Genomic DNA, 24,277 nt, shown 5'->3' on the forward strand with positions numbered 1-24,277 from the left:
GAGTATTCTCTTGGCTGTTGCTAGTTAGCGTAGTGGGCCAACACTTCCTCGTGTTGTTCAGGGATGCCGGGTGCCAGTTCAGGGCGCCTGGCCAGTTAGAGGGCGAGGTGTTCAACATAATAGTTATGGACACAACTTGTTGTAAGAGAATAAGAGCGTCTGTTATTTTGACACATGGTTCGCTTAGCCACTTCTCACGGAAACGATCTTAAACAGAGAATTGGGATTGTGATGGCCATAATTGACTTGAATATTAATAGGGGGTCTAGAAAGTTTAAAAGTTAATTTTAACATTGTCATCTGAATCACTTACTTATCGGACATTAAAAATTCAGTTCAACCTAACCTCCTTTTTATCCGATTGCCAAAGGAGTTATAACCCTCCTTTGGCAAATAAGTTAAATAAGGCTTTTTGTAATAAGTTTATGTCTGAGTACACCGTTTAACCGATTTCGACGTGTGACGTGACATTAGATTCCTCTCAGTTGAGGTTGACAGGGCATATTGAATTCATGGAAAATCTAAATGCAGATTTCGGCGCAAAAGAGTATGTTTACTACAGTATGTCATTATTTTACTAAATATTTTGAATTCAAATATATACGATGATATTTTTAGGTGCAAGCGCGCACTGCTTGCCCTTAGAGCTGGTCAAATACGCCTAGTCTTACTAAGTGGCATATAGTCGAGAAATTGGGACGGGTACCGCGTGGCGAGGTGGCCTAGGGGTTCATGGCGTTAGCCGCGATAGCTAAAGACGCCGGTTCGAATCCGGCCTTTACCACTCGGGATTCGTCACTTTTTTTCTTTAATATATGTCATCTATTACAGTTTATAATTTTGAATTGAACTTGTTCCAGATACAATTCGGGCAGCAAGTGCTTCTCGCAAGTGCATACGAAGCACCTGACGGTGACGATCGACGCGTTCACGATACACAACTCGCTGTGGCAGGGCAAGAAGGTGCAGCTGCCCAGCAAGAAGGACATGGCCCTCGTCATATAGGCGTTCTAGTCGATGAGCCGAGGGGGGACTACGGTGATAGTGTGGTGCGGATATCGAACAGGGCAGACTAACTATTTGTGAAGTGAACAAAGTGGTTTTTATGCAAAGTGTAAAGGTAAACAACGACGCGACATTACAAATCGTGAGGTGACAACCAAAACTCTTAATACCACGTCGGTAGCAAACAGGCATACCCTCCTAAGTCCTGCGGTACCAAATTTTGTACATAATAAAAGTCACCCTTCAGTCCCAGCATTAAGTAAATTACTACAGTAATAAACACCGATAGCTTTCAAATTTGAATGCTCGCGCGGAATATTCTGACAGTCCATAGAGTTGTAAATAGTCTGTTCAGGACTGACAGCAAATATTTATTGTGAAAAAAAAATTAACAAGAGGCCTCTAGGACTATGAAGTTTAAAAAAAGCTGGGACTTTGGAGGCTAAGGCCTGCCTGATGGCAAGCAGACCGTATTTTACAGTCGCCTGCAACTGTTTTATACAAATTACCGACCCCTACCAAACAACAAACATACAAAAACCATAAACTATAATAGAATACGGTTTATAATTAGTAGTGTGACTACTTAAAAAACACAAATCAAAATATTTAATAAAATTATTTTATTTTTTTCCAAAGTTCTACAAAAACCAACCTAGTTTTGGTACAGCTTAGGTTCACAATGGCTTTGTAATGGTAAATAGTTAGTTTTGGTTGTCACGTGACGAGATAGAGAATAACATTTTGTGGGCGTAATCATGACTTCGAATGGCATAAAGTGATGAATACATACTCAACTACTTTTTCCATGAGACCGGAAACGTTTCAGCTACTCCGAGCTTTTGTTTCTATGGCATAGCTGATTTTTTAGCTATTTCTTGGTCGTTGATCTCGTGGGAGAAGATGATCAATATGTCCTATCACTTTTGTCATGACCCCGATTTCACCCAGTAGACTTTGTGTATGTGCAGTGGGACACATTTACGTATCATTTTGCTTTACAATGCGCTGCCCTTTACGATATTTGCCGGCGTATGTGTGTGTTGTCCCCGCCACGTGCTCGGTCGCGCCTGTGTGTGTGCAGATGGAGGACGAAGCTCGAATCGGATTAGGTTATGTCGATTGGTTTCGCGGTGCGAGCTGGTGGTTGACGTGGTTCAGCGCTTCGTACACCGAAGGAATTGGATTTGGAGACTTTACACGTGAGTTTTTTGCATATGAAAATGCGTGTGGAAGAAAGAATGCTACAAAAATAAGTAAAAAAAAATATGTTTAAGAAAAATCATGTTATAGAGGTATAGTACGAATTATCTCAAATGTTTTTTTCGCCCAAACCCTAAGCTGTTTAAACAAAAGGCATTGTTTCTTTTGTGCGCCGCGGTGGCTACCTCATTTCTCTTCAGTGAAAAGGATTTTAGCGTTCTACTTTTATGGTTCAAATTTGAGCCCAATGTGAAGCATGCTAAAATTGCCATTGAAACGGGCGTGGTCCTTTTCACTAATGAGAAATGAGGTAGCCACCGCGGTGCACAAAAGAAACAATGCCTTTTGTTTAACGGCGTAGGATTTGGGCGAAAAAATCATTTGAGATAATTTATACTGTAGTCGTGATTTCAAGCGATTGCTTTTATTAAATTACCGATAGACGGTAATTTATTTTATAAAATGTAAATGGAATAAATTAAAATGTACATCGCCTGGTTCTGAAATTAATGGTCGAGGCAGGACCTCTTGAGAAAATTTAATGATGTTTTCTTAAAAGTCAAGCGCTAAATCCCATTCCTTTGGCCCCGTAATCTGCACGATGCTGAATCACGTTGTACTCAAATTGAATCGGCCGTCGCGTCTCCGCACACAGGTCATTAATATGTACACATGTTTTAACTTATTCCAATGGAATAAGACGCACAATAGTATACATATTTGTGACGGAGACGTGCCGGCTTTTGTGTTGTGTGACGCAGCGGTGTTCTGTATAGACGAGACGTTTGCCATATGTATTAGTGAGATGGTCGATATTGTTCCAAATTGTCACAAACCCCGCAGCCAAACTGTCGATTGTGTAGGTACGAAATTTAACTGTCCCTTATCTAGAATAACAAATTCACAAACTAATATCGCTTATTTGTTATAATATTGTAACTCGTTAGTAATTATTTCAATTTGACTGGATTAAGATTAGATCATTATGTATTTGTTTAGTGACGTTCGTTCGATTCCCATTTTTTTACCGCTTGTATAGCTAAAGTAAGAGGCGCTTACGGCGTAACGTACTGCCTTACCCTGTAAATAATTGTTTTGTATACAGCTATTTATTAAAAGAATGTTAAACGAAAATTGATGAATATCATTATTTCATTGTTTAATGATTGGTCATCAATAAATATACTACCGATAGTATATTATGGTATGCAAATATATTGTATTAATACAAAAACATAACGAATAATATTGAATTTCATATTACTGCATTGTTTCATTTGAACCTTCCCTAAGGAGTACTACCCTTACGAGTAGTTACGCCCTAACCTGACCATGAATGTTTCTGACTATAACAAATTTCAAGAAATCTTAAAGAGAGCACAACAAGGGAGCTTTGGCTACTTTAGCGTTGGTAATCTTTATAATTTATTGTCCAATCGAAGGCGATACACAAGTAAATCCAAAAATCATTTTAACATTTACTGCTACCGTCCCGCTAGGCGGGTTCTGTTCGTAAATTTTAACATTTACTGCTATCGTCCCGCTAGGCGGGTTCTGTTCGTAAGCGTTTTTCGCTACAAAACGTTACCGGCTACGCTCATAGCGCGTAACTCGCGCTAGCAGTGAAAGTGTTAACAACCATCTTGTTTGACATTTGACTTGAGAGATGTTGCGTATAATTCCAAAACGGTATGAGCAACGCAATATCACTAATTTGCATCCGTAAAAATTGAGCTTCACCTATGCATTATCGTTTTTAGGGTTCCGTACCCAAGGGAAAAAACGGGACCCTATTACTAAGACTCCCCTGTCCGTCTCTGTCACCAGGCTGTATCTCATGAACCGTAATAGCAAAGAGGATATAACAGGATAGAGCGGTACTGTCATAGTAAATTTTGTAGTACAGTAAATTCACTGCCATCTATCGACACACGATTAAAACTAAAAATATCAAAAAATGTATTTATATATGGATAAATGATTTTTTTTATTTGCAATATTTGCATTGATTATTTTATATTATTTGACCCATGTTCTTTCACTAATATGCGTTAAAATGGTAAAATAACAAACGAAACCGCCAACGCCCTCTATACGAGAGTAGGCCAAAGGTAGTGGCGCCATCTGATTGAGAATCAAATTTTCTTGATTTTCGAGGCACGTTTTTTCTTTGTATTTGTGTCGTCATTACAAATTGGATTTTGTATGTAGTGAGTGAGAAGTGCGACTGTGTGCACGTTTCCCCGCGCAAAAAATGGCAGAATGATTCGTACGGTAAGATATCAATTGGGCCCCTCCCTTCCGACACATCCATCTATTACGGAGTTATATCTATCTTTGGTAATAGCTAGACAGTTAAATTTTCACCGATGATGTATTTCTGTTGCCGCTATAACAAATACTAAAAAGTACGGAACCCTCGGTGCGCGACTCCGACTCGCACTTGGCCGGTTTTTTTTCCCACGCGCTTTTACAACGCTACAAATTCATGGTAGAAATCTTTGAGCAACGTCGGTTACCGACATGTCGGAAGGGAGGGGCCCAATTGATATCTTACCGTACGAATCATTCTGCCATTTTTTCCGCGGGGAAACGTGGACACAGTCGCACTTCTCACATACAAAATCCAATTTGTAATGACGACACAAATACAAATAAAATGACACACGTCAAAGACAAATCTTGCACACCTCGATTTCTTTTTGTGTACGGACGAGTCACACCACGAATAGCCATATGTACAGTTGTACTTATACTTTGGCAGAGGGGAAATTGTAGGAATGCCGTCCCCCTTCCCGGTGTTGTTTGAAGGTAGAAATAGATTAAAAAAACAGTCGTGTATTAAATCAACTTTCATTATTATCATATTATTCATAAAACATAAAAATTTGCTTCCATAATTCCAATAAAATAAATTAATAATAGTCCAATCATTCCCCTGTTCATCTTAAAATGTTAAAACAAAATTAATCAAAAGGTTAAAAAATACAATTCACGTTACAGCTTACAGTTAGTAAAAACTTAATAAATACAAGTCGCTATATCACTAATCATTAAATTATTAACTAACTAAAACCTTGAATTTTACATGTACAAACTGCACATCATATACAGGTTGTCCCAGAAGTATTACGTCACAGTGACACCGGAGGTAGGTCAACTCAAGAGGAACCTAACCAGCCTAACATGACCCCAGTAAAAGTTGCACGGTTTTCGAGTTATTACCGAAATAATTAAATAAATATTGAGAATTTCACTTGTTTTAACATTTTTAGTACCTACCAGCATCGATAACTCGAAAACCATGCAACTTTTACTGCGGTCATGTTCGGCTGGGCGGAATGCCTAACTGCATTACTCCACGTAAAAAAAAGAAGTAAAACGCTGGTTAGGTTCCTCTTCAGTTGATCTACCTCCGGCAAGGGCCTGACACTCTTTAATAGAGAAAGATAGTCTTATTGCGATTCCTATAAGAGGAAAGCGAAAATAGTGCCATGCTTTGTCTTTATCACCGACCGGGCATTTTTTCATGGTCGGGTTATGGCATCATAGCAAGGACGCGATGGCGAAATACCGAAATTTATAAAAGTGAAAGAGAAAAAGGATTATGCTGCCATACATGAAACTGTCAATACATGAATATGTCTTTCTCTTACCCCTGGTCGCTCGGTTTCATGTATAACTACTTGTATATGATGATGATGATGTCCTCCCAGACGTATCCGTCGACAGCGACATCCCGACAAGCGTTTTATTTGTATATTATTATTTCTAAAAGGGTTTTTATTAACTATTACGCGCATGGGCGCGAGCGTGACTTGCAAATCCAAATTTGTTTTTAAAAGTCCGACAGCACGAAGCACAGTAGAGCTGTCCAGATGAATTGTAGGTGTAGTTGTAGTTGTTGTACAACTACACAACAACTTGTATATACTATGTCTATGACCTCCGGTGTCACTGTGAAGTGGTTGTTCTGGGACAACCTGTATATTGTATATGGTAAAGGTATGTCTAGGCCGATAACTAGCAATATTACTATACATTTTTACTCACTAATCACTCGGTAAATCGAATCGAAATTACATACCACAAATCGGCCAGGACATACCGTGACTTGAAATTATTTCAGAGGTACGGATACTGACAAAACTTATAATTATGAGTTAAGGGGCTGTCAACACCCGATGTCCTTGAAATTGATGTTACATAAGCAGTTTTTTTAGCAAATATTATTTTGTTTTATTAAAGCAAAACATATATATGTTGAAGAGGCCCACTGACTATCAGTCCGCCGGAAGATATCGGCCTGTCAGTTAGAACAAAAATTTGACAGTTCCGAACAACTGGCAGGCCGATATCGTCCGGCGGACTGATAGTCAGTGGGGCCCTTGATATTCATTATATTTCAAAGACCGTGGCCGTACTCGATCGATACATGATTGAATGATATCGGCTCGATAGACAGTAATTCCAAAGATTGGTCTTAAAATTACGGTTAAACGGTTGTCTTTATTTTTATACGTCTGCAATTAAAATCACAATTTCAAAACATTTATACCTAAACCACTAACGAGTAATATAACACAAGTAATCCACATTTTTATTTGTGGTATTTTCTATAAAAAGGGACCTTATTGTCGATGGCGCTTACGCCATTATTAACGATGCTCCGATATAAATACAATGCCGCGCGACGCTGTGCGGCGTAAGCGCCATCGACAATAAGGTCCCTTTTCATAGCAAATGCCCCATTTTATTTCAATAGTTTTCTTATTATTCCCTTGCCCAGGCACAGTAACAGCGGCGGTGCTATCTCATTTACTCCGATACGAATATACAGTGTGCGCGGTTTAGGTATTGACAGCCCCTTAATTTAGGCCAACATTGAAACATGGTATGTTCATCTCAAATAACTTCAAGTATACATAATAAAAATTGAGATCATTGTGAATATTGTGTTTTCGGTTTTGAATACCATAGATATAGTTGGTCAAGCAAATCTTGTCACTAGAAAAAGGCGAGAAATTCAAATTTTCTATGGACGATATCCCTTCGCGCCTACATTTTTTTAATTTGCCGCCTTTTTCTACTGACCAAGATATGCTTGACTAACTATAGTCTTAATTTATTGAAACCTGTGTGTGTAGTTTAGACGATGGTGAAGTAGTGGGCGACGTGGGAAGCCCCATCGTTGTCGACAGTTTTCTGCAGGTTGAGTTGGTGTACTATCGTGTCCGGATTTTCTATTTCCTGCAACAATAGGGTATTCTACAATTTTTTATGAATAGTATCAGTCGATCAGATTTGTTTTGAGGATCAAATGTCTGAATGGGACCCATTGTCTTAAAGGAATACAAAAATCACAAATGATGGTCAAAGTCTGGCACCGCACTTTACTGACGAAGCGCTTCATACAAAATGACATTACATCGTGACGTCAGCATGTAACGTCGCTATCGCTTAGAAGAGTTAGAAGCCGTGGAAAACAAGGAATTTGCGATTTTGTCGGTGAAATATTGCGTTTATGTATATTGATGCCATACATTTTTTTTTTAAATAAAATGTAAGAAATCGAATGCGATTCTTTTTTTCTATTTGGAACAAAAAAAAACTAACTTTTTTTTTCTTGTATTTATTTATTAAACCCATATATTTTTTAAGTTTCCAATTTATTGTGATAAATTGCTCATTTTCTATCTATTTACTATACTAGATTTAGTTATAAAATTCAACATGTGGAAAATACCCTATTATCACACATTTTTAACATATGTTCTCAGGCTCAAAATCAAAGAAAAAATATTACGTTCAAAAATGAATGTTAACAAGTTAATTTGAAAGGCACCAACCTCTTCGTCTGCGTAACCGTTGATTTCCACTGGTATCGTCTGGCCATCTTGAGTGATAACCTGTAAAAACACCGATAAGGACTTTTTAATTTCGCCGCTAGGGGCGCTAGTGTAGATGGAGGTCTTTCAAAATGTAAAATGCATAGAAGTTTTGGGGGTTTCAAGCTTTTTTTATCGGGAATTTTCACTCATTATTCATAATTGTGGTAATTCTTTGTCCATCTTTGATTAAATAATCATGGTAAACAATAGATATAGCTCAATAAATGGTAGTGGTTTAAAAAAAGTGCACACTAAAATACATGCAAAATTAAACAGGTTGAAAAAATGGAACATTTAGGGCCAGTTGCACCAACCACATTTGACAGACTGATCAACGTCACTCAGCAGTGAACTATGAAACTTCCCATACAATAAAATGTAACGAACGTTTTAACGGTGACAGATGGTTTGGTGCAACTGGCACTTACGACGTTAAAATACCTTTGTGTATAATAACGTAATTTTATAAAAAAAGCATAGAAGAATTTTGAGATCTTTTTTTCTGGACCTACATCTACAGTGGCGCTAACTGGTGAGCACAAAAACGGTAGCCCTCATTCAAACCCGAAAGCGGCCAACGTGGTGGGACAGGTGTGAGGTGCCTAAGAGTGGCTAACTATAAGAACCGTGCGCGATGAAGTTGGGCGTTTTCTAAAACGAATATTGAAAACCTGATTTACACAGATCCTGGTGTTTTGGGTTCTTTCAACTCAGAATCACTGGCATATTCAATCCTGATGATAAAAAAAAAACCGGCCAAGTGCGAGTCGGACTCACGCACCGAGGGTTCCGTACTTTTTAGTATTTGTTGTTATAGCGGCAACAGAAATACATCTGTGAAAATTTCAACTGTCACTATCACGGTTCATGAAATACAGCCTGGTGACAGACAGACAAACGGACAGCGGAGTCTTAGTAATAGGGTCCCGATTTTACCCATTGGGTACGGAACCCTTAAAAATGTCCCAAAAATTTGTATGATAATTGTACATCACTACGTCACGCACATACAAGTTAAAAAAAAAACACATAAAAACGTTACGTTACGTAATGGAATGGACATTTTGGTACATCTTTTTTTAATGGCAGGATGGAGATCGCTGTCGATTCTGATTAGAATGAGCCCAAGAATGTCCAGATTTGAAAGAATCAGGTGTTCAATATTTATTTTAGAAAACGCCCAGTTATGGCTTTGCGCCTCGCGTTCTAATTCGAAAACGAATATGAATTAAATAGGAAATATATCTAACAACACTTGTGCGGCATGGCCTTATAAGTCATCATGACATTTTAGCGCAGGCGCAGGTTAGATGGCGCTGACGTCACCGCAAAGTGGATGCGTTCGGTGATAGATAAGGCCGTGTTGTACGGTTGCGTTCGTGGCCCACAAATGGTCTCGCCAGAAGACCAGCGCTGACTTTAGGGTTAGCATTATGCTGAGGCGGGACCATTTCGTGGTAAAACTATATACTTTTTGATTCAAATATTCTTTTCCTTTGAAATACGCTGGTATGAATTGTAGTTTGCCATTAATAAATGAATTATTCTATTATTCTTAAAACAGACATTTCAATTTTGCGCCAACAAAAAATTCCTTAAACTTAATGCTCTATTTGTGCCATTTTCAACCAAAAGGGTACTTATTGTCGCTTGTCAGTAAGGCGCTATTTCCATATAGCTTCAATTAGAAATCAACCTTATCGACCATGTGGTACCTTTTGGTTGAAAACGTCACATTTAGTGACCCCTATTGGAACATGTCCAGACTATGTATGTTACCTGCAAAGACTTCCCGTCGGCTGAAGTGATGGCGAGCCTTGTGCCGTCCTGCATCGTGAAGTGCAGCGGGTTCCCTTGCTCGTCCGTCACCTGACGAACATTACCATACTAGAGTTAAAAGGGCAGAACAGACAAATCTCGCCAGGCGGGTGTTGAAACTTGCAACTGACATTCGAAACTTCGTATGTGTAAGTTACGTAACTACCACATAAATAAATATAACATAGAAGACGCAAATGCATCTACTTCGCGTGTCCGAACCCCGACCTAGCGTCGAGGTTGACCGTCGCTCTTTACTGGACAGTCCACGCCGCCGGTTGTTGCAGCCGGACGTCCGTGAAAACTTAAAAAATGCTTCGTTGCATGATAATTAACTGCAACAGCCCAGAAATTGCGAGCACCCAAAGGCAAGAACATATTTCCTATCACAGATAAGTAATTTTAAAATTATGCGTACATTTTGTATGAAAAAGTTGGCACGCTTGATTTCAATATAAATCGTGGTATTTGCGTCATCTAGCGTATGTATTAAATATGTGGGCAGAACAGACAAATCTCTCTCCAGGCAGGTGTTGAAACTTACATGACATTCGAAACTTCGTATGCGTAACTACAGTCAACATCAAAAGATAGTGATGACGGCCAGAGTGGCCAAATATATCGGCACACATCCCTATTCCTATTTCTATGGCAACTAAGGTGTGTTAAGATATATTTGGCCAATTTGGCCGTCACTATGTATTTGATGCTGACTGTATGAGAAGTAGCTATTTAATAGTGATGCCATCTGATGGTAGTTTTAGGCACGACGCTGGCAGAAGCCACGATCTTAAGCACTATGTCTCGCTAGCCTGCCAATGCAGCTTACTAAAAAAAGGAGAGACCTGGCCGTGGCTTTTTGGACAAAATGTTTGGAGACCCCTGATCTTGAGCAGCATTTTCGCCACGAAGTTATCGTTTCTTTTCCAACTGTTAAAAAAGAAAGTAGCCGTCATATGCTCGCTCATCCAGCACCACCGGTTTCATCTCCTCAAGAACATGTTCCACCTGTTCCATTTGTTCCACGGGTTCCGGGTCGGGAAGTTCTGGCCCACTATACAGTGGGCAGTCACTCACCGGCATATGCTCGCTCTCCTCCAGCACCACCGGTTCCATCTCCTCCAGAACATGTTCCACCTGTTCCATTTGTTCCACGGGTTCCGGGTCGGGAAGTTCTGGCCCACTATACAGTGGGCAGTCACTCACCGGCATATGTTCACTCTCCTCCAACACCACCGGTTCCATCTCCTCCAGAACATGTTCCACCTGTTCCATCTGTTCCACGGGTTCTGGTTCGGGAAGTTCAGGCCGCCGCAGGAGCGAGGAGCCGGAGTATAGGGTGTCTTTTAGCACTGTCTCGTTTTCTATTGTCGTCATCTGTGGGTAAAAATTACAATTAGGTACTAAGTGTACCCAAAAATCGCTATTTATACAATAGTTCCTGCAACTGGGTTAAGTTTGGTGATTATTTCTGACGTGACATTTTGCCACAGGATAAATGTTATATTTGTGTATGTGTTGATCTCATGATTCATGTTAAAATAAAATAAAGTAGCGAGTAGCCGCCCGTTTTATGAAAGTTTGTAATTTGCTTTACAAACGGAAGGCTTTTTTTAACCGACTTCAAAAAAAGGAGGATGTTCTAAATTCGTCGGTCGGAACCTTATTCTAGTTATTATTGTTTAACTAATGCAAACAAACAAGCAATACCACTTAAATCTAGTCTTAGTAAGATGGCATATAGTCGAGAAATTGGGTCGGGTTCCGCCGTGGCGGGGTGGCCTAGGGGTTCATGGCGTTAGTCGCGATAGCTAGACGACGGTTCGAATCCGGCCTTCACCACTGGAGGGCTTCGTCACTTTTTCTTTAATATATGACATCTATTTCAGTTTATCACTTACATCTGGCCCCGTAGACAACATGCCAATCGCTAACGCTAACGCTCCGTAGCGAACGAAACGCAACTGTCACTGTCACACTAATACGGAAGAGTGATAGAGAGACACGAAGCGATTCGATGGCGAAGCGATAGCGATTGTCACCTCGGCTAGGCCGCCTGATTAGAAAGGATCATCATAATCAGATTCGCTCCCACGTTTCATGTGTCTGGTGTATGTACGGCGGCCCTAATGTACCTGATCGGTCTCGACGATGTGGAAGGCGGTGGGTCCGGAGTCGACATCATACGCTACGTATATAACGCGCTCGTCCTGCGGGCTGGCGGGGACGGGGGCGGGGGCGGGGGCGGGCGCGGGGGCGAGGGCGGGGGCGGGGGCGGGGGCGACCAACGGCGGCACCGGTAGGTTCTTGTCCACTAGCAGGCTGACTTGCTTGTGCACTTGCTGTTGATACAACGTTATAAAGGGGTTATTAAGGGTATCGTTTGACCGCCACACGTCGACAGACGCGCGCAGCTACAGCCCAATATCGAAGATAGATATAACTCCGTAATAGATGGATACAGTCTAAGGAAAAAACGTGCCTCGAAAATTAAGAAAATTTGATTCTCGTTCAGAGGGAGCTACTAGCTTTGGCCTACTGTCGTATAGATGGCGTTGACGGTTTCGTTTGTTATTTAACAATTTTAACGCATGTCAGTGAAAGAACATGGGTCAAAATCATAAAAATAATTAATGCAAATAAAAAAAATCGTTTATCCATATTTAAATACATTTTATCGTATTTTTATAAATCTTCATTTTTAGTTTTAAAGTGTGCCGACAAATGGCAGTGAATTTACTGGGGTTACATAATTTACTATGACAGTACCGCTCTAGTATAAGTTACTCTATGCCAATATCGACCTTCGTGCATACTGACAACGTTCACAATGACGTGCCGTTGCGTTGCCGTCGCCTGCGCGTCGTTGTGAACCACGTCTACCGTGCGCGGCTCGTGCACAATAGACGTACGTGGCATTCAAAGGGTTAGGTGTCGTATTAGGAAACGACGTAGTCGTATTAAAAATATTCTTGAATCCATACTAATATTATAAATGCAAAAGTCTGTCTCTCTGTCTCTGTCTTCACCCTGAATCGATTTAGATGAAATTTGGCATAGAGATAGGTTGAGTCCCTAAGAAGGACATAGGATAGTTTTTATCCCAAAAATCATCTCTTAAGAAAGTAAAAAGCGGAGTGGAATTGAAATAATTAATGAAGTGCCTGCTAATTTGTGTGTATAATATGCTCAAATCAAATGAGAGACTGTTACTAAGTCCACGCAGACGAAGTCGCGGGCAAAAGCTAGTACTAAATATTCGATTTTATGGATATTTTGTACGACAGACGACTACGGCATAATGTTTCTTGGAGAAATGTTACCATTAACAATAACTGTATCGAATAGTAGAATAAAATAGCGTTTTTATTTTTATTTTTAGTCGTTTCGATTCCCGGGTGAAACAAGCGAATTTCAAAAAATCTTTGAATGCAGTTTTGTTTCTTTTTAAAAATAAAAGAATGTTTTCTTTATGCAACATGAGCTAACTCGAGGTTTTCAGGCACATTCCCTCCAGGGCCCATTCTTTTCACACTATATATAACATAATTATTTAGTTAGGTAATAAAATGACCCCAATAGATTTTATCACGGGTGTTACAATGCCAAGATAAGGGTTGAACGTATGCTCCCTGATTTCTCGCAGACGGTCGGACCGATTTTTTTTTTGAAAGAGTCACAACCCACAGACAGTGGTTACCTTCTTGTGCTTGTTGAGGTTGGAGCAGTCGGCGAAGGCGCGGGGGCACAGCGGGCAGCGGAAGGGGCGCTCGCCGGTGTGGCGGCGCTGGTGCTTCAGCAGCGCCCAGCGCTCCCCGAACCCGCGCCCGCACACCGAGCAGCGGTGCCGCGCCAGCCCGCCCATGGCGCGCGTCTCGCGCCGCATGTGCGCCAGCCACGACGAGCGGCAGACGAACCTGCAGGAGAATGCCAGGTTTATTCAGTATTCAGCGACCCGCACCGGCTTCGCACGAGTACAACCTTAACAAATTATACAACTAAACCTTCCTCGACAGTCACTCTATTGATAGGTGAAAACCGCATGAAAATCAGTTTAGTAGTTTTTGAGTTTATCGCGAACATATAGAGTTATAGACATACAGACGCGGCTGGGGACCTTGTTTTATAAGGTGTAAGATAAGGTCTGCTGTCTGTAAGATGAGCGTCGTTAATACCTGTAAAGTCTGTTCAGATGTGACGCTTAAGTCAAAATTGATAGGCCTATATGGTCTGGATACATAGACACTAACATACAAATGCACCCGTCGCGGACATTGATCGTACCGGTATGGTTTGTCCCCAGTGTGTACGTATCGCTTCCCGCAGTGGTTGCAGACGTGCGTTCGCTCGGTGTCGGCCTGGTGGCGGCGCGCGTGCAGCCGGTGCTGCGAGGACGTGGTTAACCGCCGCGGACATTGATCGCACCGGTATGGTTTGTCCACAGTGTGTACGTACCGCTTCCCGCAGTGGTTGCAGACGTGCGGTCGCTCGGTGTCGGCCTGGTGGCGGCGCGCGTGCAGCCGGTGCTGCGAGGACGTGGTGAACCGCCGCGGGCATTGAGCGCACTGGTATGGTTTCTCGCCCGTGTGGATACGCTCGTGCTCGGAGAGGTTGCCTTTTTGACTGAAGCTCTTGCCGCATGTTTTGCAGGTGTATGGTTTTAGGCCTGCCGAGAGAACGGTTTTTCTTTAATGTTGGTTGTTCTTTAATGTGGAATTATTTTTCAAGAATTAAAAAAAATAAAGACTGGTTTATTCATTGCCGTCTGTCATTGCAAAAAAGGGACTTTCAACCTCAACGCTAAGAAACTTAGAAGCACACACAAGCAAAACGCATCCATACACTTGGCGTAACTTTTTTTCGTTAAAGAAGGATAATTTACAGTTTTTTGACCTTAAAATAGCAGACTTTACTAGTACATTATTTCATCAATCGTTTCGCTAGAAATCGAACTATTTACGAAGGCGCCTGCGCCTATAGCCGCTGATATGGGATACATTAGTTATTTGACAGTTGGTAAATGTTAAACACTTATGCCCATAGCCAATACATACCAGAGTGGCACCGCGTATGTAGTGTTAGGTTGGTCTTGTGCGCGAAGTGATGCCTTCACACAGCTCGTATGAGAACAGTTTCACACCCGAGTGAAGCAACTCGTGGTTTAGAAGGTTCGCTTTCGTCTTGAAGGATGTACTACATATAGTTGGCAAATCTTGTCAGTAAATAAGAACATAAAAAAACTATACTCATCCTTTTCTTTTGGGTGCTAGTACTATCGTAAGACAAAGATAGTATGATTCTCTCTGTCTGTTTGAAATGAGACAGTCCTTTGACAAACTATATCTGGGACTTTCACGACGACATATTTGAGCTTACACAATACACATACCAGAATGCCACCTCATGTGTAGCGTGAGACTGGTCTTGTGCGCGAATCGGTGCTTGCACAGCTCGCACGCGAAACGCTTCACGCCGGAGTGAAGCAGCGCGTGGTTCAGAAGGTTCGCCTTCGTCTTGAACGATGTGCTACAGATCTGGGGACAAGTTTATAATCCATACTAATATTATAAATGCGAAAGTGTGTCGTCTGTTACCTGTTCACGCTTAAACCGCTGAACCGATTTAGTTGAAATTTAGTATAGAGATAGTTTAAGTCCCGGGGAAGGACATAGGGTAGTTTTTATCCCAGAAATCATCCTTTAAGGGGGTGAAAAGGGGGGTGGAAGTTTGTATGATTAAAATTTAAATAAATACATATAAAATTTAAAAGACATATTAGACAAATCGGGCTAGACTTACAGTAAGTTTTCTTAGGCAGGGTCACTGCTACCAGCTATTTGTTTGAGCACGCACAAGTTCTTGTGTCAGATAAATAAAAAAAGTGAAACAATATAGCTATTGTCTGGCAAACCCAATTTGTCAGTAAATATTAACAAAAAATAACTATATTCATCCCTTTCTTTTGGGTGCTCGTACTAGCGTACGACAAAGACAGTAACATTATCTCTGTCTATGTTTGAAATGAGACAGTCCCCGGCCAAACTATAGCCAAATAGTTCGAACCACCTCGCTAAAGGAGCTTTACACCCTCCGTCGATATTCGATCGCTAGAATTCAAATGTTGAGTAATAGTTTTTATTGGGTCACAATTCAATTGAATTTTTGGTGAATTTAAAAAGGTTAACGAGTCCTTGGACGGAGTCATAGGCAGCTGTGAGTAGATTACCTTGCAGCTGTAAGGCCGCGCCTGGGAGTGCACGAGCTGGTGCCGCTGTAACAACTGCTTGTGTTTGAACAGTTTGCCGCATTTGCCGCACACATAGCGCTGGCCTGTGTGCTCGGCTTCCTTGTGGTATACCACGGATGATGGATGGTTCAGCACCTATAGGTTAATTTAAAAAAAATACACTAATCCCAATATTGACAACAACAAACAAAACACAGTCGATTTCGAATGACAATTTGCTTAGTGTTAGTTTCGTTTAATTCGTTGGTGACAAATATATAAAAATTGTCGACAACATGTAATTCTACATATTCGACTCTACATGTGGCTCTACATATCTCTTTATACTAGGACTGTTTCTGAAATAAATAATTTTGTCTAACGATTTCGTTGCAATCGTCACAATTGCGATGCAACTTTCTATCACTAGTAACGTACTATTAGTTACGAAAAGCTTTCCAAAAGTTTCTTAAATACCTTCCCACAGAGATCGCAGGCGAAGCCTTTAGTGTGCTGAGCTCTCCGGTGCGAATGAGCGTGTAGGGCGAGCGAGCGAGGATACGCGAACGATGCTCCGCACTCTACGCACACGTACGGTTTCGCGCCTTCGTGCACCGCCTATGACCAGATATATATTATGAATTAGGAAATAGAAAAAAAAAATACGTTAATAAAAATATTAACTTTTCAAAATACATAAACTACTGATTCAGAGGAGTAAAAAAAGCAAATGATATGTAGTTTCATTTCATGAAACAAAACGTTTCTGAAACATTCATTCAGTCTTTGTAATTTGAAGGACGGCGTCAAATAAGTACCAAGAAAAGTGCAACGATTTTGATAGCACACGCAGTGTTATTTTAAACGTCAAACTTCTATGAAATTATGACGTATAAATAACACTTGGTAATCTTGGTCTAACTCTATCAACATTTTCGCGACTGAGAATATTCTTAAAGTAATATAATATGTAAAGTAAAATAAGGGGTATCAATTATTTATTGTTGTCATTCTGTCATGTCAGGCTAGGTGACAACATTGGCAAAGTTTGTTAGAAGAAATGTTCATGACATGTTCTATTAAATGCTTATAGTAGATTACCCATCGCTTATATTACAAAAAAGCATGTTTGGCGAATTTAAAAGGTGTAATTTTGAGATATTTATCGACTTACACGTACTTTTACTTATTCAACTCTACATGACGCTCTACATGTTCGCCTTACGTACGTTTGTAGGTTATGGTAACGAGCGACATGAAATAATTTATCCATCCAAGCAATTATAAGAATGTTTAGTGAACCTTAATGTGTAGCGAGCGGCTCTGCTTGTTGCTGAACATCTTGTCGCACTGCGGACACTTGAGTTTGGGCTTGCCGGACGGACCGAGCACGATCGTTACCGTTTCCACCTCAGTCTCTGGCGGAGTTGCTTCTGGTGCCACTTCTGTAATAAAAACTAAATTGAAATGGCGTTATTCATAAACCAACTTAATAATCGTCTGACCCCAATAATTTTAACATTCGTAGTTATTAGAAATATACTAAAATAACAAAGTTTTGCTAAGTTTTATGAATAAGGGTGAGCGATACGTCCAGATCAGCGAATACGTGCTTGGGTGCTTTTGTGGCGTGTTTGTAATTTTTAAAAATCCGGGTTTCAACTTTCAGGTTTGATAATTTTCAACTGCAGATTACGAAAATATCAAGATTCATCAGTCTTAAAACACTTATCAGTGTCTCGAATGACCGCAGTTTTACTGTTTGAAATCTATTTTATTCACGGAGCGTCTGCCGGACACTAAGCATGATGATTGAAATCCCTTTCAATATTGTCGGTACACTTGACACATACACTCAGCTATACTCATAAATTTTAACATAAATAATAGCATTTTTTATAGCTACTTTAAACCTCGCGCGAAAACGCCCGCGGCGGCGTCCGTTTGTGACGTCACGGTTCAGTTAGTGGTAGGGTGTTAGATATTGTTTACATGAGTACTTTACCCACGAATATATTACGTCCCTCTTTAATTAATACAGTTAGAAAAAGGCGGGTAGTCTATCTCGCGGGCGAAATACTGTCGCGCTCCTCCTCTGCTAGGCCTACAGAGGTCTGTCAATTGGACGTACCCGGTTTCTCGTCCGGTGTTGTGTCGACGGTCTCCGTCGTGTCGGCGTCCGGCACGGCGGCCGGTAGCGTGGTATCCTGCACATTGCTGACGAGCTTTTCTACTGAGGGCAGTTCTTCGGACGACTCTGGCGGCTGCTCCGTCTTTATCAAAGACGTTTGGGGGTTCTCTCGGTTCTGGAATTAGGTTTTTTTTGAGTACGTGTAAAATATAAATACAACTTTGAGGAAAATCTTTTCAATAACATATAAAGATTTGTGTAGCATGAAAATGATCAATGAACTACGATTTTTCGTATGATGTATTAGATAGCAATAATAACGCACGAGATGACACTTGACAGTCTGTCCCTCGTGTGCGGCGTTCCTCTGGTGCGCGGTGAACATGAGTCTGGTGGGGAAGGTCTGCCCGCAGCTATTCGACACGTGTGGCATGCTACATGCGTCTCACCTGCGTGTCGCATGGAATGACAGTCTGTCCCTCGTGTGCGGCGTTCCTCTGGTGCGTGGTGAACATGGGTCTGGTGGGGAAGGCCTGCCCGCAGCTGTGCGACACGTGTGGCATGCTACATGCGTCTCACCTGCGTGTCGCATGGAATGACAGTCTGTCCCTCGTGTGCGGCGTTCCTCTGGTGCGTGGTGAACATGAGTCTGGTGGGGAAGGCCTGCCCGCAGCTGTGCGACACGTGTGGCATGCTACATGCGTCTCACCTGCGTGTCGCATGGAATGACAGTCTGTCCCTCGTGTGCGGCGTTCCTCTGGTGCGTGGTGAACATGAGTCTGGTGGGGAAGGCCTGCCCGCAGCTGTGCGACACGTGTGGCATGCTACATGCGTCTCACCTGCGTGTCGCATGGAATGACAGTCTGTCCCTCGTGTGCGGCGTTCCTCTGGTGCGTGGTGAACATGAGTCTGGTGGGGAAGGCCTGCCCGCAGCTGTGCGACACGTGTGGCATGCTACATGCGTCTCACCTGCGTGTCGCATGGAATGACAGTCTGTCCCTCGTGTGCGGCGTTCCTCTGGTGCGTGGTGAACATGAGTCTGGTGGGGAAGGTCTGTCCGCAGCCGCAGCGGTACTGCACGGGCCCGTGCGCGGCCACGTGCGACATGTAGCGGCCGACGCAAGAGAACTCCATGCCGCAGATGGCGCACTGCTCGCGCGTCGGACGCATGCGACCTGGATAAACGGTAATATTTTTCCATTATCTGTTTTTGTACATGAACGGTATGGAATTCGTAACTCGAGAGGCTTGCTCAAGGTGGCCTATGAATTTGTTTGGCAACATTATATTATACAAGAAGTTCTAGCTATAGTATAACAAAATCATCCTGTATATGTGTGTGTTGTACTGTACCTACAATATACAAGTTCCTCAGAGGCCTCCATCCTCGCACCTCGGTATTCGTGGAACCAGGCGATTTGTCCTATCTACATACTTACGTAAATAGTAAATATAGACTTATATTAAAACCCTATGACCGGCCTTCTAGGAAACAGTTCTCCAGAGGCCTCCATTATGCCCTATAACCCCAGGTTCCTTGGACACGGGCAGCTTGTCTTTCGGCCTCCCCCGGCCTTTGCCCTTAACAACAACCACGAGTTCTCCAGAGACCTCCGTCCGTATGCCCTATGATCTCGGTCAGCTTGTCATAGTGACTTACCTTTCGGCCTCCCCCGGCCTTTGCCCTTAACAACGACCACGAGTTCTCCAGAGGCCTCCATATGCCCTATGACCTCGGGCTCCTTGGACACGGGAGGCTTGTCCGCTTCGGGCTTAGCTTCGGTATCACTATCGTCGCCGTCGGTCACTCCCTCCTCTTTGAATATCCTGTCTAGCTCTTTGCCCTGAAAAATGAATAAGTGAATACCGTTGGGAGTAATCATGAATTCCGTAATTGTAATCAGTTGCACAGGCGAAGGAATACTGAGAAGCGTGAAGTTTTGCAAAATATTGTAATTTGTTTTAGACCTGTTACTAATAGGTAAATATAACAGTAATTCTGTCGATCAGTGAAATGATTTTGATGATACAAGCTTAACATCATAGCTTAATATCATATCATTGGACCATTTGTTGTCTTTAATAAAATAATAAAATAAATAAATTAACAAAAATCAAATGAATATACGACCAAGTAAGCAGGTGCAAGCGCGTACTGCTCGCCCTTAGAGTTGGTCAAAGACGCCTAGTCTTACTAAGATGGCATATAGTCGAGAAATTGGGACCGGTTCCGCCGTGGCAGGGTGGCCTAGGGGTTCAAGGCGTTAGCCCGGATTGCTGAAGACGCCGGTTCGAATCCGGCCTACACCACTGGAGGGCTTCGTCACTTTTTCTTTAATATATGACATCTATTTCAGTTTACAAATTATATTTAGTAGTGACTACTAAAAAAAATGTAATAAAATAATTTGACTTGTTCCCAAAGTTGTGTAATATAACTAAGTATTGAATTATTATTTTTTATTAATCTCCTACGCATTATGCCAAAAATGCCTTACATTATGCTGGATCGATTTTTATCAAACATAGCTAACAACCACCGCAAGGAATCTCGCTTTCATGTAAAAAAGCCGCAACGAAATCTGGCCACCCATTTAAGAGCCACAATGCCACAGACAGACAGACAGACATTGGCGTCAAACATATAATACCCCTTTTTTTGTCAGGTGTTAAAAATGATTATGATTTTAATTTAGATGAAGAAATTCATAATAATATTCAGTAGAACAACCAACAAAGTAGAAAAAATCAGTCTTTACCTGCACAGCTTCTTTGAATCTTGTAGGAGTCTTCCTCCTCCGTTTCCCCTGCAACTCCTCCTCCTTCTGGCTAACCTTGGCCTCCTCAACCTGCAGCCTGGCAGCGGCCTCCTGCGCCAACTCATCAGGAGTCTTGGGCTTCTTTGGGGGCCGGCCACGCTTGCGTTTGGGCTTCTCCAAGCCTGCCACTTGGAGGGCGATTGGGTGCTCCACTTGGTAGACACCATCGCTAGTGTTAACTGGAACAGTGTAATTGTGAATCTTCCTCATTCGTTTATTGTGTATAACAGTAATAGTGATAAAACTAGCCAGCCAAACTAGAAGATGGTGGATAATTCTTCAAAAAAGCCTATTTATACTTTTAGTAAGTTTATTCTGACTAGCGACCCGCCACGGCTTCGCACGGGTGCCATGCTGATGTATTATACGTATAAACCTTTCTCTTGAATCACTCTTTAAAAAAAAAAAACGCATCAAAATCCGTTGCGGAGTTTTAAAGATCTACTAGCGACCCGCCCCGGCATCGCACGGGTAGTTCAACTAATTTACACAAAACCTTTACAAATTATACATATAAAGCTTCCTCTTGAATCACTCTATCTATTGAAAAAAAAACCGCATCAAAATCCGTTGCGTAGTTTTAAAAATCTAAGCATACATAGGGACAGACATACAGACAGCGGAATTACAATTAATATATCATGCAAAATATATATGTATATTAGACTAAAAACTATTAGAACAACATTTTATAAAACAAAACCAATTTATTACTTGGCTAGTGTATGAAATAAATCATGATAAAGAATTATAATCAATATTTTTAATTTTGCTTGTATTTTGTCGATGTCAAATATTGTATTAATGGTTTAGGTTAGAAAATGCTCCGGGGACTGAACTTGTATGGCGAGAACAGAACTGGGAACTCCAGGACTAATCTTGTAAAGGACTGATTATGTATAGAAAACCAGTACCACAAGCACACCATGATTTAGGTACTTTAGTTACAAGTCATTGAATAACAATCATTTTGTTTACTTTTACTTAAATGAAAAGTTCAAAGGACGTTAAGGCTGCCTATCAATGGGATAAGTATTTTTTAATCATTGACATGATTCAATAGGGTTCCCCTCATCTGGCAGAACATTATTTGTCAGAAATACACTTCGCATAACACGTATCTCAGAAAACTTTTAGTCGAATGATACTTTCGCACAAATATATACTTGCCATAATAGTAATTTCGCATAATATTCGTTTGGCAGAATTTTCTAAGTGGGTTAGGTTAGGGTTTTCTGCCAAATAATATTATGCTAAAAGCAGTGTGCGAAAGGTAATTCTGCCAAGTAACATTATGCAATACAAAAATATGTCAAAAAACGTTCTGCAACACAATACGGAACCGATTCAATTAAAATGATATAGGTACAGAGTCAAAAGACATCACAACATGGTACCCAAGAGACGGAAAAAGGGATGATGGAAGACAAAAAATGAGATGGGAAGACGAGTTCAGGCAGGTGGCTGGAGCCTTCTGGAGAAGACAGGCTCTGGACAGGGACTCGTGGAGGAATATGGGAGAGGCCTATGCCAAGGGCAACCAGACAAGACGTCTGCGGAGAAAGGCTAGCAGTAAGCAGTAAGTAAGGTACAGAGTTTACACATACTCTCATAAACAATCTTCTCGGTGATAATCTCAGGCTCACTTGCCACTGCATTGTTGAACAATGTCTTCTTATATTCCCTTTCCCGCTGATGCAGCTCTCTTATTATTTTCTGAAATATAATCATGTCATAAAATACGTAAGTAAGTAACAAGTAAATAGACACATAGTAGATATACATTAAGAAAATACAAATGCGAACTTATCCGCCTCAGGGATCTCTTCCAGCTTGTTAAGGAGAATTATGTTAAAAACAAAAACTACTTTGTTATTGTATAACTTGTTTTCGGTTTATGTTATGTAAAATATAAAAGTACTTTTGTAGAGATGGAAAATACTGATAAAAAACAATGAGTATAAAGTATAAAGATTTAAAATGACAATGTACAAACCTGTCCATTTATTATCAAGGTTATAAATTCTACAGTGGCTTCTATCTGAATAGTACATCCTGGACATATGGTCCGTGGTAATTCACCGTCATCTGATACCTGATTAGAATAAAATTTACATTATTGTATATATAAACTAAAAATTATTTCTAAGAAATTGATGCATGGTAGTTTATGTAAACAAACAAATTACAATAGACAGATATTTTACAACCTAAAATGACAAATATTTTAGGTTGTTCGGAATAAGTAAGTTATATTGTCATGTCACTGATATAGTGATATAATGCGTAGAAATTATACATCATAGAATTCATAGAAGAAATAAAAATAGTAATACAAACCTTACTATTATTCAAATCAGCTGTAAAAATGTCAAATAGTGGCGCGTAATAATTACAAAAAATAGGTGTGATGAGAAGTATGAACCGTACATAAGTAAGTATTATAAAAATAAACAGTTATTATTTCATATATTTCCAGTAAAATATACGCATTATAATAAGATTAAAGATAGAAAATGTTAATTTTCGTTCATCAAGACCTCCATCTTGGTTTCGTAATGGAGTCAAAACAACCACGAATTAAATAAAAAGTACTCTACCTTGATCGGTAAATAGGTATTAATGATTTCACTTAAGTTTTGGCTATTTTCTTCACTAGAATATAACAATGTTCCATTATCATTTTCTTCCCCACATAATCTACAAACAGTAGAATTATACAGAAAGACTTCCATCTTCTACTGAGAGTTTTTTTTTAATCACCATCTACTTCCTTATGACTTGCCAACATAACAAAACCAACCCAAGGATTTAGGATGAGATTTAGGATAATAGAATGACAGTTTTTTTTTTACAATTATGGCCTGGATGCGAGATAGAATGACAGTATTAGGGCGTATATTTGAAACGTTAAAATATTATTTATAGTTGGTCAAACCAATTTGGCAGTAAATACGAACAAAAAAACTATACTCATCCTTTTCTTTTGAGTGCTAGTACTAGTGTAAGACAAAGATAGTATGATTATATCTGTCTATGTTTGAAATGAGACAGTCCTTTGTCAAACTATATTATATATCTAAAATAAATCACAGATTTTATTTATTTTCAAAATGAAACAAAACCTGTTCTTTAATTAAATTAAATATTTTATTATTGTCAATAAACACAAAATTTAAACTTG

At 40.5% G+C, this 24,277-nt stretch overlaps 2 protein-coding genes across 2 annotated transcripts in view; one reads left to right on the forward strand and one right to left on the reverse strand.

The window, feature by feature from the left end:
* The window catches only part of LOC134740847 (patronin), an 83,589-nt gene extending 80,118 nt beyond the window's left edge, over window positions 1-3,471 (forward strand). Inside the window, exon 29 of the mRNA XM_063673498.1 lies at window positions 861-3,471. Coding sequence (XP_063529568.1) covers window positions 861-1,005 — 145 coding nt within the window. The 3' untranslated portion in view covers window positions 1,006-3,471. The remainder of the gene's footprint in view (window positions 1-860) is intronic.
* A 3,881-nt stretch (window positions 3,472-7,352) lies between these two features.
* On the reverse strand, window positions 7,353-23,898 carry LOC134740937 (zinc finger and SCAN domain-containing protein 2-like). Its single transcript, XM_063673593.1, has 19 exons — window positions 23,694-23,898; window positions 23,090-23,188; window positions 22,701-22,809; window positions 21,034-21,272; window positions 19,935-20,118; window positions 19,233-19,449; window positions 18,724-18,817; window positions 18,275-18,449; window positions 17,446-17,588; window positions 16,621-16,761; window positions 16,144-16,299; window positions 15,307-15,451; window positions 14,373-14,583; window positions 13,618-13,834; window positions 12,053-12,259; window positions 11,124-11,294; window positions 9,879-9,968; window positions 8,058-8,117; window positions 7,353-7,458 (listed from the first exon to the last, which is right to left on the reverse strand). The coding sequence occupies exons 1-19, from the start codon at window positions 23,826-23,828 to the stop codon at window positions 7,357-7,359; spliced, it is 2,895 nt and encodes a 964-aa protein (XP_063529663.1). The 5' UTR covers window positions 23,829-23,898; the 3' UTR covers window positions 7,353-7,356.
* Window positions 23,899-24,277: the final 379 nt, after the last annotated feature.

The sequence above is a fragment of the Cydia strobilella genome, chromosome 4, assembly GCF_947568885.1.
Source record: "Cydia strobilella chromosome 4, ilCydStro3.1, whole genome shotgun sequence".
In the NCBI taxonomy this organism is placed as follows: Eukaryota; Metazoa; Arthropoda; class Insecta; order Lepidoptera; family Tortricidae; genus Cydia; species Cydia strobilella.